Genomic DNA, 12,457 nt, shown 5'->3' with positions numbered 1-12,457 from the left:
GGACCTCTCCATCGTCCTGCATCACCCACCAGGTCCACCCAGGTCCTTGGGCAAAAGCAATCCCGTGGATGGGTTTGTCTTTACCTTTGCCTGGCGCAGGACTAAACCAGACCATTTTTCCCAATATATTCCTCATGCGCACCACAGGGACTTTATCCCCATCTACAGCACGTGGAGGTTTCAACTGAGCCGGGCCAGCTCGACTGGCAGATCTTGTGTTGACTAGCCAGGTGGCCTTTGCTAGATGCATGTCCCAGTCTTTGAAGGTGCCACCTCCCAGTGCTTTCAATGTGGTTTTTAACAGTCCATTGTAGCGCTCGATCTTCCCAGAGGCTGGTGCGTGGTAGGGGATATGGTAGACCCACTCGCTGCCGTGTTCTTCTGCCCAGGCATTTATGAGGTTGTTTCAGAAGTGGGTCCCATTGTCTGACTCAATTCTCTCTGGGGTTCCGTGTCGCCACAGGACTTGGGTTTCAAGGCCCAGGATGGTGTTTCGGGTGGTGGCGTGGGGTGCTGGGTAAGCTTCCAGCCATCCAGTGGTTACTTCCACCATTGTGAGCACGTGGCGCTTCCTGTGGCGGGTGTGTGGCAGTGTGATGTAGTCGATCTGCCAGGCCTCTCCATAGCTCTATTTCAGCCATCGCTCTCCATTTCACTGGGGCTTCACCCGCTTGGCATGTTTGATTGCAGCACACATCTCACATCCGTGGATGATCTCTGCAATGGTGTCAATGGTGAGGTCCACCCCTCGATCTCGAGCCCACCTGTATGTTGCATCTTTACCTCGGTGGCCTGAGGTCTCGTGGGCCCACCGGGCTATGAACAGTTCACCTTTGCGCTGCCAGTCCAAGTCCACCTGAGCCACTCTGATCTTAGCAGCTTGGTCTGCCTGCTGGTTGTGTCGATGTTCATCAGTGGCCTGACTCTTGGGTACATGGACATCCCCATGGCGCACCTTCACAGCAAGGTTTTCCACACGGGCTGCAATGTCCTGCCACACCTCAGCAGCCCAGACGGTTTAACCCTTACGTTGCCAGTTGTTCTGCTTCCATTGCTGCAGCCATTTCCACAGGGTATTCGCCAGTGCCCATGTGTGGGTGTAGAGGTAGAGCCTTGGCCACTTTTCCCGCTCAGCAATATCCAAAGCAAGCTGAACGGCTTTCACCTCTGTGAACTGGCTCGATTCACCCTGTCCCTCAGCAGCTTCAGTGACCCGTTGTGTGGGACTCCACACAGCAGCCTTCCACCGTTGATGTTTTCCCACAATGCGACAAGACCCATCAGTGCACAGGGCATATCGCTTCTTCTCATCCGGCAGCTCGTTATATGGTGGGGCCTCCTTAGCACATGTCACCTCCTGTTCTGGTGACATCCCGGAATCTTTCCGGCCAGTTCGTGATCACCTCTAGTATCCCTGCCCAACTCATACTGGCAGTGGCTGTGTCCGGCTCAGCTGCTGTGCTGGTGGAGGTGACTGATACTGGCTCTGCCTGTCCCCCCAGCCCAGCTGCTGTACCAGTAAGCTCATTCTCAGATCCTGCAGGCCTTTCTCCCCCTTGAGGGTAGTGAGTGCTACTAAAGAGGGCACAGTAGGCATGGGCAAGTCCCCAACACATTGCAGCGATTTGTGTCTCCTGGGTTTTGCCTGCTTGGCAACACACCCTTTCTAAGCACTGAATCGTCTTGTCAGGTCTCTGCATTTGTTTGGGAGTGAAATTCCAAAGCATTGGAGGTGTCCACCTTTGCCCATCTTTTCCCACAGCCCTTGCCCCTCACTATTATCTGACCTCGGGGCAGGTTTCCGGGCACTGCTGTTGTTAGAGAAGTGCCGCATGGCCAAAACCAAAATCAGGCAGGCTTTCAGAAAGCATTGTGCCACAAGCACACTGGCCTGCAGGCCCCATGAATTGAAACTCTGAAAAACCGAGAGGATCTCTTCCCCTGGCTCACCCATAGAGGGGGTGAGACCCCTAACAAAAGCCCAGGCAGCAAACAGGTACCTGCCAGCTCCCCCACACAGAGAGATACAAACACATTATAAGCAGTCAGGATCCAGTGTAGCAAAAGAGACCCTTCACACATTTTCCACCGATAACAAACACCAGCACTGGGATCGTATACTGGATATAAGGATTAATCCAGCCCAACCACGCAAGCAAGTGGGCCAGCATTGCAAACATTCTCTTATCAAACAGTAGAAATGGAAAAAAAATTGCACGAACAGATTGCTCTAACAAACTTTGTTCAGGGTTTATCCCTTTTTGAACCTTATTTCAACCCTCTTGTGCCCCACATTGGTGTGCCAAAAAGGCTGTGTTGGTTTAAGCTCTGCTGGGACCGGAGACCACATTGCCATTGTCCCTCCCCCACCCTTAGACACAAGCAAGGCACAAACCCGAGGTTAAAATAAGAAGAAAATTAATACAACAGTGTAATAATAAACAATCTGAACAACTCTCCCTGCTGGGGAAACTTAACCCTATCCTAGCTGAACCAGGACACATTCTAAACATATTTGAACGATTGAGATTACTAGCCTGTAAGAATTAAAATTCATTGGCTTTTTTTGAGAACAACACCTACATCAAAGAAGTATGTGGTAGAAGCTGATGGGATTAAACTATTCAAAGTATTGCATATGCCTCTTTAGTGCACACTGAAACAGAATCAAAAAGTATGGCATGATAAAGCAAATTTGAGCAGAACAGAAATGGAGATTTTTTTTACTTGACATTGGTATATAGTTGCTGTTTCATGAGGCCGAGTTATAAAGAACACTTTTTGAAATTAATGTAACAAAATGTTTATTCAGTTTGATAATAATAAGTGGGTCTTCTCATTTGCAGGGTATAATTACAGTAACATTTGAAGTTCCAGGAAATATAAAAGAAGAAAACTTAAATATTTTTATTCAGGTAAGTGATACATCACTGTCAACTGAAAAATCAGTGTGGCTTTTTATAGAAAGTCATCCTATGCCATTCTGTTCATGAAAACATTTTTCCTTTTCGTAGAATCTTCTGTGGGAGAAGAATGTGAAAGATAAAACTGGGTGCACCATGGATGTCATAAGACTGAAGGTTAGTCAGAAATTGCCAACTTCTTTGTTTTGTGCTTTTTCTCTTTTACACCTGGAAAACTGTAGTGTGCTGTTAGTTACAGATCTATCAAAGGTGCTACTGGACCACTGGCAGAGCAGACAAAATGGAGAATAGCAATTTGTTGTTGTTCTGTGCAGAGACAGTTTGTTCTCTGCTGTCTGGTGGAACAACTCAAAAGGAGATAGCTGAGAGAGAAGCAAACATTGTTCCTCTTGTTTTGAATTGGGAGAGAAGATGTACAGTCCCAAACATCAGTGGCAGAGTTAATAATCAGGACATAGTTAAATCACTTTTTAATTTTTTATCTCCATTGCTTTGAGGTTCCATCCATCTCACGTAAAGGTCTCCTTATCTAGGGATTAGGTACCATAGATTGCTATCTAATTATAATTGAGTTGAATTTGACATAACATATCAGTGCAGTACTAGTTGCGGTCTATGCTTACAACTTTTTACAGTATTGTCAGGCTGCAGTTTTAAAGATGCAGCCCATGAATATTCATCTTCATGGGTACTTCATATGTTTTTTCAGTTGCATGGTTTTGAGAGGAGTGTGACAATTTAGGATATATTTTCCTTATACCAAGCAGCCAAGTAAATCATTAAAAAATGAGAATCAAGCCTGTCATTTGGTAGGCTGTAAGAAATACAAGAAAATATGTTCTGGTTTGTTTTCTGAGAACACTTGTGCATCATGGATAGCGACATAACTATTTTCACTTCATTGGAAGAAAGATTGTGTTCTTGCTCTTTCAGTAAGAAAACAAGAATGTCCTTGTCTTCACCTTCTTGACCAATAGAAGAAAATAGCCACTGATGCAGCTTAAGCTGTCTGAAGACAGTACGGCTATGCACAAGTACATTTCTGTTATATTAAGCTTAGGAATCAGATCAGTTCTTTAGGAGATCTGAGGACTGTGATAAGCTGTGTGCTGGCCCTCAGTCACAAATACACCAAAGCAAATGAACCCCAGGTAATTATAGGATGAGTTCCAAAGTTTTTTGCTTTTATATTTTACCTTCAGCCATGATCCTTTTGTCAGTAATAATCATAGAATACCAACTAATATGTCAGATGCAGACTTTTTTTCATGAAATATTTTCCACTTTTTTTTTTCTGTAGGAAAGTATACGACATTTTACAGAATATGTTCTACTAAAATATTTTATAAAGGTTTACATGAAATGATTAAAACTTTTAATATAGATTTTGGTATGTGGGTTTATGGGCTTACTCTGATAGTAATCCTTTCTAATTCTATTGTTAGTCATTTTACTTCACAGCATTTGCTCATTCTCCAATATTCAGAGATTCTGTTTCAGAATAGTGAATATACTGAGCATAAGAGTTTAATAAGAATAATCTGAAGTTAAACAGTTTTGCTCATTTTATGAGTCTTTCACGGACTCTATGTCATACACCATATATCTATTCAAAGTAGCATAGTAGCTGATGACATTTTATTTTTGTTTGAACATGCTAGATGCTGACCAAATGAGGAACAGAAGGTAGAAGGCAAAGTGTAGTTATTAGTCTTTAACAAAATAAGGACATGTGAGAATGGATGTTAGTAGAAATTATCATAATGCATGGTTATTTTGACTAACTGGTTTATAGTTGCCAGAACTATTTTTCCCTACTTGGCCTCATTTCAGAGTTTTTCCCCCTCTTATATATTTCATTTTTAGAAGTTTGTTTATATATCCTAACAGTTATTTTTCTGATAAGGGACTGGTATCTATTCAAGGCAAATCTCATCAGGTGATAGTCCAAGGTGTCCATGAGCTCTATGATCTGGAAGAGACTGCAGTAGCCTGGAAAGAAAATGAAAAGAGGACAAATAGACTGGTCCTAATAGGTAAGAGGAAATTACATATCTCCTAGTTTGACTTTAAGAAGCTGTTCTTTCAGCAGAAAATCCTGTGACTTGTCCAGTGAGAAGCAACCAGCCTAAACTGGACAGAGTAACAGTGTGTTCAGCATAACCTTCAGTCAAATGTTTATCCATCAAGACCTCCTGCAATTTTATATTCTAGCTGAGAGGAATCAACACTATCTTATTTAGGGACTTCAATATAAAATAAAATACTAAGTATTCATAAACTATGTTGGTCTATTTAATTTTATTTTAAAAATCCATAATTATAAATATTGTGATGGCAGTGGTCTGAATGTTTGATCAAATATTCAGTAACTGTATGGAAGGTGATTATAGCCATAAAAATGTGTAAAATCTGTTTTGTTTCTGAAAAGCTTGTAATGCTGAGGTTGTACATTTCTGCTTTGCAAAGTGTTTTTATGGCCAGAAACCCCCAATTTTTCTTCCTTTCCCTTACTTCTGCAGCTTGAAGTCTGTCTGTTTTTGCCTGTAAAATATCAAGTTGTCTTGTTACCTGCAGCTTAATTTTAATACTGCTGTTTTCACTCATTGGTATAATATTAATTTTCTTTGCTAAGAGAACTGGCAGGTTGCTACTTGCATGCATTTTATGTAATACACGGTAAAATATAGTTAGCTAATTTCTCTTTACAGGCAGGAACCTGGATAAGGAGACCATCAAAGAAGTATTCATAGCAACTGTGAGAGAGAAACAAGGAAACAGTTGACATGAAACTAGAAAAAAGATGAAATGTATATGCTTAACTCTGTAAGCTTTTTATGACAGAAAAGATTGAATGATATTCAGTATAGTAGTTTATTTTTTATCTTGCAGTTTACACAATTAAACTACAGAATCATATAATCACATAATAGTTTGGGTTGGAAGGGGTCTTAAAGATCATCTAGTTCCAACACGGCTGCCATAGGCAGGGACACTTTCCACTAGACCAGGTTGCTCAGAGCCCCGTCCAACCTGGCCTTGAACACTGCCAGGGAGGGGGCAGCCACAGCTTCTCTGGGCGGCCTGTTCCAGTCTCTAACTACCCTCACAGGAAGGAATTTCTTCCTTACATCTAACTTAAATCTACCCTCTTTCAGTTTAAAACCATTACTCCTCATCCTGTCACTACACTCCTTGATAAAGAGTCTCTCCCCATCTTTCCTGCCCACCCCCTTTAAGTCCTGGAAGGCTGCTATAAGGTCCCCCTGGAGCCTTCTCTAGGCTGAACAACCCCAACTCTCACAGTCTGCCCTCACAGCCCCCTGATCATCTTCGTGGCCTCCTCTGGACCCACTTGAGCAGGTCCATGTCCTTCTTATGTTGGGGGCCCCAGAGCTGAACACAGTACTGCAGGTGGGGTCTCATGAGAGTGGAGCAGAGGGGGAGAATCAGCTCCCTTGACCTGCTGGCCACACGTCTCGATGCAGCCCAGGATACGGTTGGCTTTCTGGTCTGTATTGTTGGCTTGTAGTCATTTTTCCATCCACTGATGCCCCTCAAGTCCTTCTCTGCAGGGCTGCTCTCAATCCACTTATCATTGCCCAGCTGGTGTTTGTGCTTGGGATTGCCCTGACCCATGTGCAGGACCTTGCCTTTGGCTTTGTTGAACTTCATGAGGTTCTTAGAGGCCCACCTCTCAAGACTGTCAGCGTCCCTCTGGATACCATCCCTTCCCTCTAGTGTGTCAACCACACCACACAGGTTGGTGTTGTTGGCAGATTTGCTGAAGGTGCACTCAATGTCACTGTCCATGTCACCAACACTGACCCCTGAGGAACGGCACTTGCCACTCCTCTCCAGCCAGACATCGAGCCTTTCACCACAACTCTTTGAGTGCGACCATCTGGCCAATTCCTTATCCACTGAGTAGTCCATCCATCCAATTTAGAGACAAGGATGTCATGTGGGACAGTGTCAGAGGCTTTGCACAAGTCCAGGTAGATGACATCTTCACTTATCCACCAATGCTGTAACCCCATCATAGAAGGCCACCCAATTTGTCAGACATGATTTGCCCATAGTGAAGCCATGCTGGCTGTCACCAATCACCTCCTTATTCCCTATGTGCCCTAGCATAATTTCCAGGAGGATCTACTCCATGATCTTAGCAGATACAGACGTGAGACTGACTGGCCTGTAGCTCCCTGGGCCTTCCTTTTTCCCCTTTTTAAAAATGGGGGTTATGTTTCCTCTTTTCCAGTCAGAGGGAAGTTGCCAGACTGCCACAGCTTCTTGAATACAATGGATAGTGGCTTCATCCATCCATTCCCTCAGGACCTGTGAATGCATCTCATCAGGTCCCATGGAATTGTTCACCTTCAGGTTCTTTACATGGTCTTGAACCTGATCTCCTTCAGTGTGTGGTTCTTCATTCTCCCAGACTCTGCCTTCTGTGTCTTGGGTGGTGTGGCTGGAGCCCTTGTTGGTGAAGACTGAGGAAAAAAAGTTGTTGGGTACCTCAGCCTTCTCCATGTCCTGGGCAACCAAGTCTCCTCTTTGTTTCTGGAAAGGGCCCACATTTTCCATTGTCTTCCTTTTATCACTGTTAGACCTATAGAAGCTTTTTTTTGTTGCCCTTTACATCCCTGGCCAGATTGAATTCTGTCAGGGTTTTCACCTTTCTAACCTGATCCTTGGCAGCTACAGTCTCTGTATTTGTTCCAGGCTATCTGTCTTTGCTTCCACCCTCTGTATACTTCCTTCTCATGTTTAAGCTTGTCCAGGAGCTCCTTGTTCATCCCTGCAGGCCTCCTTGGTTTTTTTACCTGACTTCCTCTTTGTCAGGATGCATCACTCCTGAGCTGGGAGGATTTGATCCTTGAATATTAACCAGCTTTCTTGGGCTGATTTTCCCTCCAGGGCTTTATCCCATGCTACTCTGCCTAGCAGATCCCTGAAGAGGCGAACAACTGCTTTCCTTGAAGTCCAGGATCATGAGCTTGCTGTGCACCTCACTGCACTATGGATCCTGAACTCCACCATTTCATGGTCACTGTAGCCAAGGCTGCCCTTGAGCTTCACATTACTCACCAGTCCCTCCTTGTTGGTGAGAACAAGGTCCAGCGTAGCACCTCTCCTAGCTGGCTCCTCTATGACTTGGAGAAGGAAGTTATCATCAGTGCATTCCAGGAGCCTCCTGGATTCCTTATGCCCTACTGTGCTGTCCCTCCAACAGATATTGGGGTGGTTGAAGTCCCCCATGAAGCTGCTCCTATCTAAGAGGGCCTCATCTGCTCAATCTTCCTGGTGGGGTGGCCTGTAGCAGTCCCCCACTATAACATCTGTCCCTGACCTCCCTTTAATATTGATCCACAAGCTCTCAGTTGGCTCCTCATCCATTCCCAGGCAGGGCTCCATGCACTCTAGCTGGTCACTGACATAGAGGGTGACATACCCTCCTCATTTCCCCACCTGTCCTTCTTAAGGAGCCTGTATCCTTCCATTCCAACACTCGTCATAGGATCCATCCCATCATGTCCCCATGATGCCAATAAAGTTCATAGTCCTGCAGGTGTGTGCACATCTCTAGCTCCTCTTGTTTATTCCCCATGCTATATGAATTTCCGTAGAGGCATTTAAGTTGGGCCCCCTGTTAAGCTGACTTACTGGCTGGAATTCCTTTGTGCTACTCTCCGGGTGCTCTCACTGACCTGTGATCCCTTTCCAGGATCTGAGCCTCTATTGGCAGTAGTATCAAGCTGGTAGGAGTTGAGGTTTCCCTCCCCTGGCAACTAGTTGAAACCCTGAAGGATCCCTAAGAATCTGACCTACTGCTCAAAGATTAGCTCTTATGGTCTAGAATCAAACACAAAGAATCCATTATTTTGGATTTGGCTTAAGTTATGTTAGTAAAATCATGCACCTGTGCAGAAATACAGATAGGCAAAAGACTTGCTTATGCTGTACATGAAATATTACAGTAAAAATATGGTAAACACGTTTGAAGGCTAGTGCTTTCTCCATCTAGCTCTCTTTTACTATTGAAAATGAAGCAACAGTGATTACTGTCAGTGATGTAATCACAGTAAAATATATTTAGTATTTATTATTAAACTGTCTTCCATCTCTTTTCACTTGTTTTCTGATTTCTGAATGTATACATCCATCCCAGGTACCACTAAACCTATTGTATAAATGAAACTAAACATACATTTATAGCAGAGGCTGAAGACCCCATGGAATATATGCTATCTGCATAACAGCTATGAATGCAGTGTTAGTCACATAGCCAAAGTGTTGAAAGCTGACCTCATAGATCTAGGCCATGACCCTGCCAGTTCAGGATCTGAGGGATCAGAGGAAGCACATTTTCACTATATTGTCTAGGATGCCCTGCATGATTTGTTATGGGGTTCTCTGACACTGCTTTTGGCTGATGTTTTGAAATCTTAGTTTGAAGATTTCATCTCTGTTCTCATTACTTTTATATTAGAGTTGAACTTCTTGCCCTGTACCTTCTCTGGTAGTCATCGTTCACCACTTAGGTTTAGTGGGATATGTTGGCTACAGCTGGGTGAATGTGAAATGAGTGAATGCAAGAAGATAAAGTGCAATTAAATATGTTTCAAAACATAATTCTAGGACATGCATTAGATATTCTGAAGAATGGACTCTTCGCTACAGTGCTACATAGATGCTTGCTGATACGTCGGGATAAGTAGAAATGTGTTTTCAGTACTAGCGGTGTGTTACTTGTCATGTACCTAACATTTGCTTTACAATAAAAGGTTCATCAAACTGAAAAAAAAAAAAAAGAAAAAAGAAAGAACTGAGGCCATTCCCTTATCAGCAGTCTTAACAAATTCATTTTTGCTTCTACTGAAATAAATGAGTTTGGAGTTTGTTTCCAAAGAGCTGAGGAAGGAGACATTGTTTATCTTTCATTGCCAGGAGCTGGTGTCTTGTTTGATTAATATGTGAAGTCATATGTCCAATAAGATAGAGCTCTTCAGTCTCCCAGTACATACATGAGCAGACATTACTTCATTCCTCACATTTTAAGTGGTTTTAGATAGCTTGAAGAAATTGCCAGAATTTTATCTATTTCTGTAAACTAAAGCAAAGTAAAAATACTGCTTTCTGTTTAGTGCAGCATTGGTGGCATTTGAGGGAGATGGGTTTATTGTTGAGTGACGCTGTGGTGGTTTCCCTTAGCGATTGCATCTCTTAATTTTGAAAACTCATACATATTCTTACATGGATACATGTTTTGGATTGCATAAATGACACTTGTTCCTTTAGAAAAATTAGTCAAATGATTGCCATCAGTGGGTTACAAACTGAGTTGTAAATGTCATGTAAACGCAAAATTATGGGTAATACATTTGTATTTGTTGCTGTTTATGCTTCAGTTGGTTGTAGAGAAAGAGATCAAATACGTCTCTCTTATAAATACCACATGTAATTGAAGAACTCAGTCATCTTTAGAAACATTAATCTGATGTACCCAACCTGTTGGGATTCAAGAGGACTTTCTGCGAGAGAATGGCCATGTGAGCAATCCTGTGTGAGAACAAGACTGGTCAGAGCCTCAGCCTGAGCAAGAATGCGATAACGATGTGACCCTGAATGGGGGGGAGAAACGACGAGACAAACAACCCCCAGAAGGGGTTGGGGTTGAAAAGGAAGTTAGACGAGGCAGGAAGCCTGGCACGGCTGATGTGGCACTTTTTATCCCATTGTAAGAATGTATAAAACGCGGGCTAAGTGAACTGTCCAATCTTGATGACTTGTTCTGCATGTTACTTACGTGTGCGGGAGAACATTATAAAAGGGCTTTCTTAGTTGTAATAAATGGGCATTGCTTGATCACATTGGTCGTGTGTGTGCTCAGCTCTCCCGCGCCCAACTCATCATTCATTTTCCATTTGAAAAAAAAGTTTGGAGATTTAATCAGAGGAGCTTCAACCATGAGTCATAAAGGAACAAGCAATGGATGGCTTACACACTTACTGTCATATTTTAGATGTTTATTTTTTATATTTGCTCACCAACCACCTACTTCAATATTCCCATGATGACTGCCAGTACTGGGGATTTTTTCTTCCTATTATGTGGCATCTCTGCAGCTGGTAATCTGTATAGCTCATCTTGCTATTCTTGTTCTTACTCTGTATGACTTACCCTGTGCTGCTCGCAGTGGTAGTGTCAGAGCAGCTTTAGTCAGTGTGCACAGCTTTGTCTCTCCTTGTCTCCTATAACCTGCCTGCATATTTCCAGGGATCCCTTGGTATGGAGAGCAAGCAGCTCCCAGGGAGGGTGAGAATATGCACATCTCCATCCTTGCTGGCTGTTAGTGTGCCTTCTCTGCCTTGTCCTCCTCTGTTCTGTTCACACAATGACACTGGTAGCACAGCCAAGGGTGAGCTCTCTATCCTCCCAAGACTGCTCTTTTCATGTATTTAACTGACTTTCTGGTCTGTCCTTACATGTCCAGCCTGGGATGTGTCATGCCAAAATGGAAAGAGGCTGAAAGGTAAATGACAGAGCTCCATTAAAATCTGCTCTTGGTGTGAACTGGTTGGTGGATGCTTTCAGTATTTATGTTAGTGGCAGTTATATCAAGGATGACCTCCAAGGAACAGGAACTGGGTTAAAGAGAGGTTCTGTGGGAGGCCCGAGGGAGCAGGCAGGCACTGCTCTGCCCTGTCTTGGGCTTGCAGTGGCATGGGTGGTGGGGCAGCCAAGGGGTGCCCAGAGGGGGTGAGGAGGGTCTAGCAAGAAAAAGAATTAGCATTTCTCCCCGTAGACGTCCGGAGAAGGGCGCAGTGGCCAGTGAGCTGCATCTTTTCAGGAGGAAGTAGTGACAAGTGCGCCTGTGGGACAGCCATCCACATCTGGACCTGCTTCCAAGCCAAAATAACTGCCAGGATAATGACACTTCACTCCCCGCCTCCAAGCCACACTAAGCATTAGGTACATGCTCAGCATCGATATCAACAAAACCCACACGTTTTCTTCCCTAGCAGAGGCAGAGGAGTTTCTGTCCTAGAGGCAAATTGCAATAATTTGATCACCTCTGCACCCTCATGAACATCAAATGTCTACAGAAACTGTCTTTCCAAAAGAGCATCTTCTCCACTGTATTCTACTTTCCACCTGTTTTTATAGGCTCTGTTAAACTCTTGACAGAAGTGATCTCCTTTGCACTAACCATTGTGCCATTTGTTTATATCACCTGTCGTGTTTAATTGTCAGGAATTACCTAGGGAAACGGGTGGGTTAGTTTTTCTGTTTTATTATGCCCTTTAAAATTTAAGCAGTTCTATATTTGCTAGTTTTTCACTAGATTCTTACTTTCTGACCCTCAACTGTAATGACCTCCCTCCCTACCCACCCCAGCGCACTGGAGCAGGTTGTCATCCATGTCCTGTCCCATCCCCCCTGGGCAGGATGTGGCCAGAGATGACAGGACAGGTTAGGCTGGGGTCCCAGCCACCTGCTGTCCCCATGAGGCACCCTGCTACCACCAT

The 12,457-nt window shown here is 43.8% G+C and overlaps 1 protein-coding gene across 1 annotated transcript in view; it reads left to right on the top strand.

Moving 5' to 3' along the window:
* Positions 1 to 5,719, top strand: part of LOC113490356 (putative COBW domain-containing protein 7) — a 44,507-nt gene extending 38,788 nt beyond the window's left edge. The window contains exons 12-15 of the mRNA XM_026866772.1: positions 2,847 to 2,915; positions 3,015 to 3,080; positions 4,831 to 4,960; positions 5,636 to 5,719. Coding sequence (XP_026722573.1) covers positions 2,847 to 2,915; positions 3,015 to 3,080; positions 4,831 to 4,960; positions 5,636 to 5,709 — 339 coding nt within the window. The 3' untranslated portion in view covers positions 5,710 to 5,719. The remainder of the gene's footprint in view (positions 1 to 2,846; positions 2,916 to 3,014; positions 3,081 to 4,830; positions 4,961 to 5,635) is intronic.
* Positions 5,720 to 12,457: the final 6,738 nt, after the last annotated feature.

The sequence above is a fragment of the Athene cunicularia genome (genome assembly GCF_003259725.1).
Source record: "Athene cunicularia isolate RWA chromosome Z unlocalized genomic scaffold, athCun1 chrZ_part4, whole genome shotgun sequence".
Classification (NCBI taxonomy): Eukaryota; Metazoa; Chordata; class Aves; order Strigiformes; family Strigidae; genus Athene; species Athene cunicularia.
Note: the sequence above shows the minus strand (reverse complement) of the source record. Positions and strands in the feature narration are given on the sequence as shown.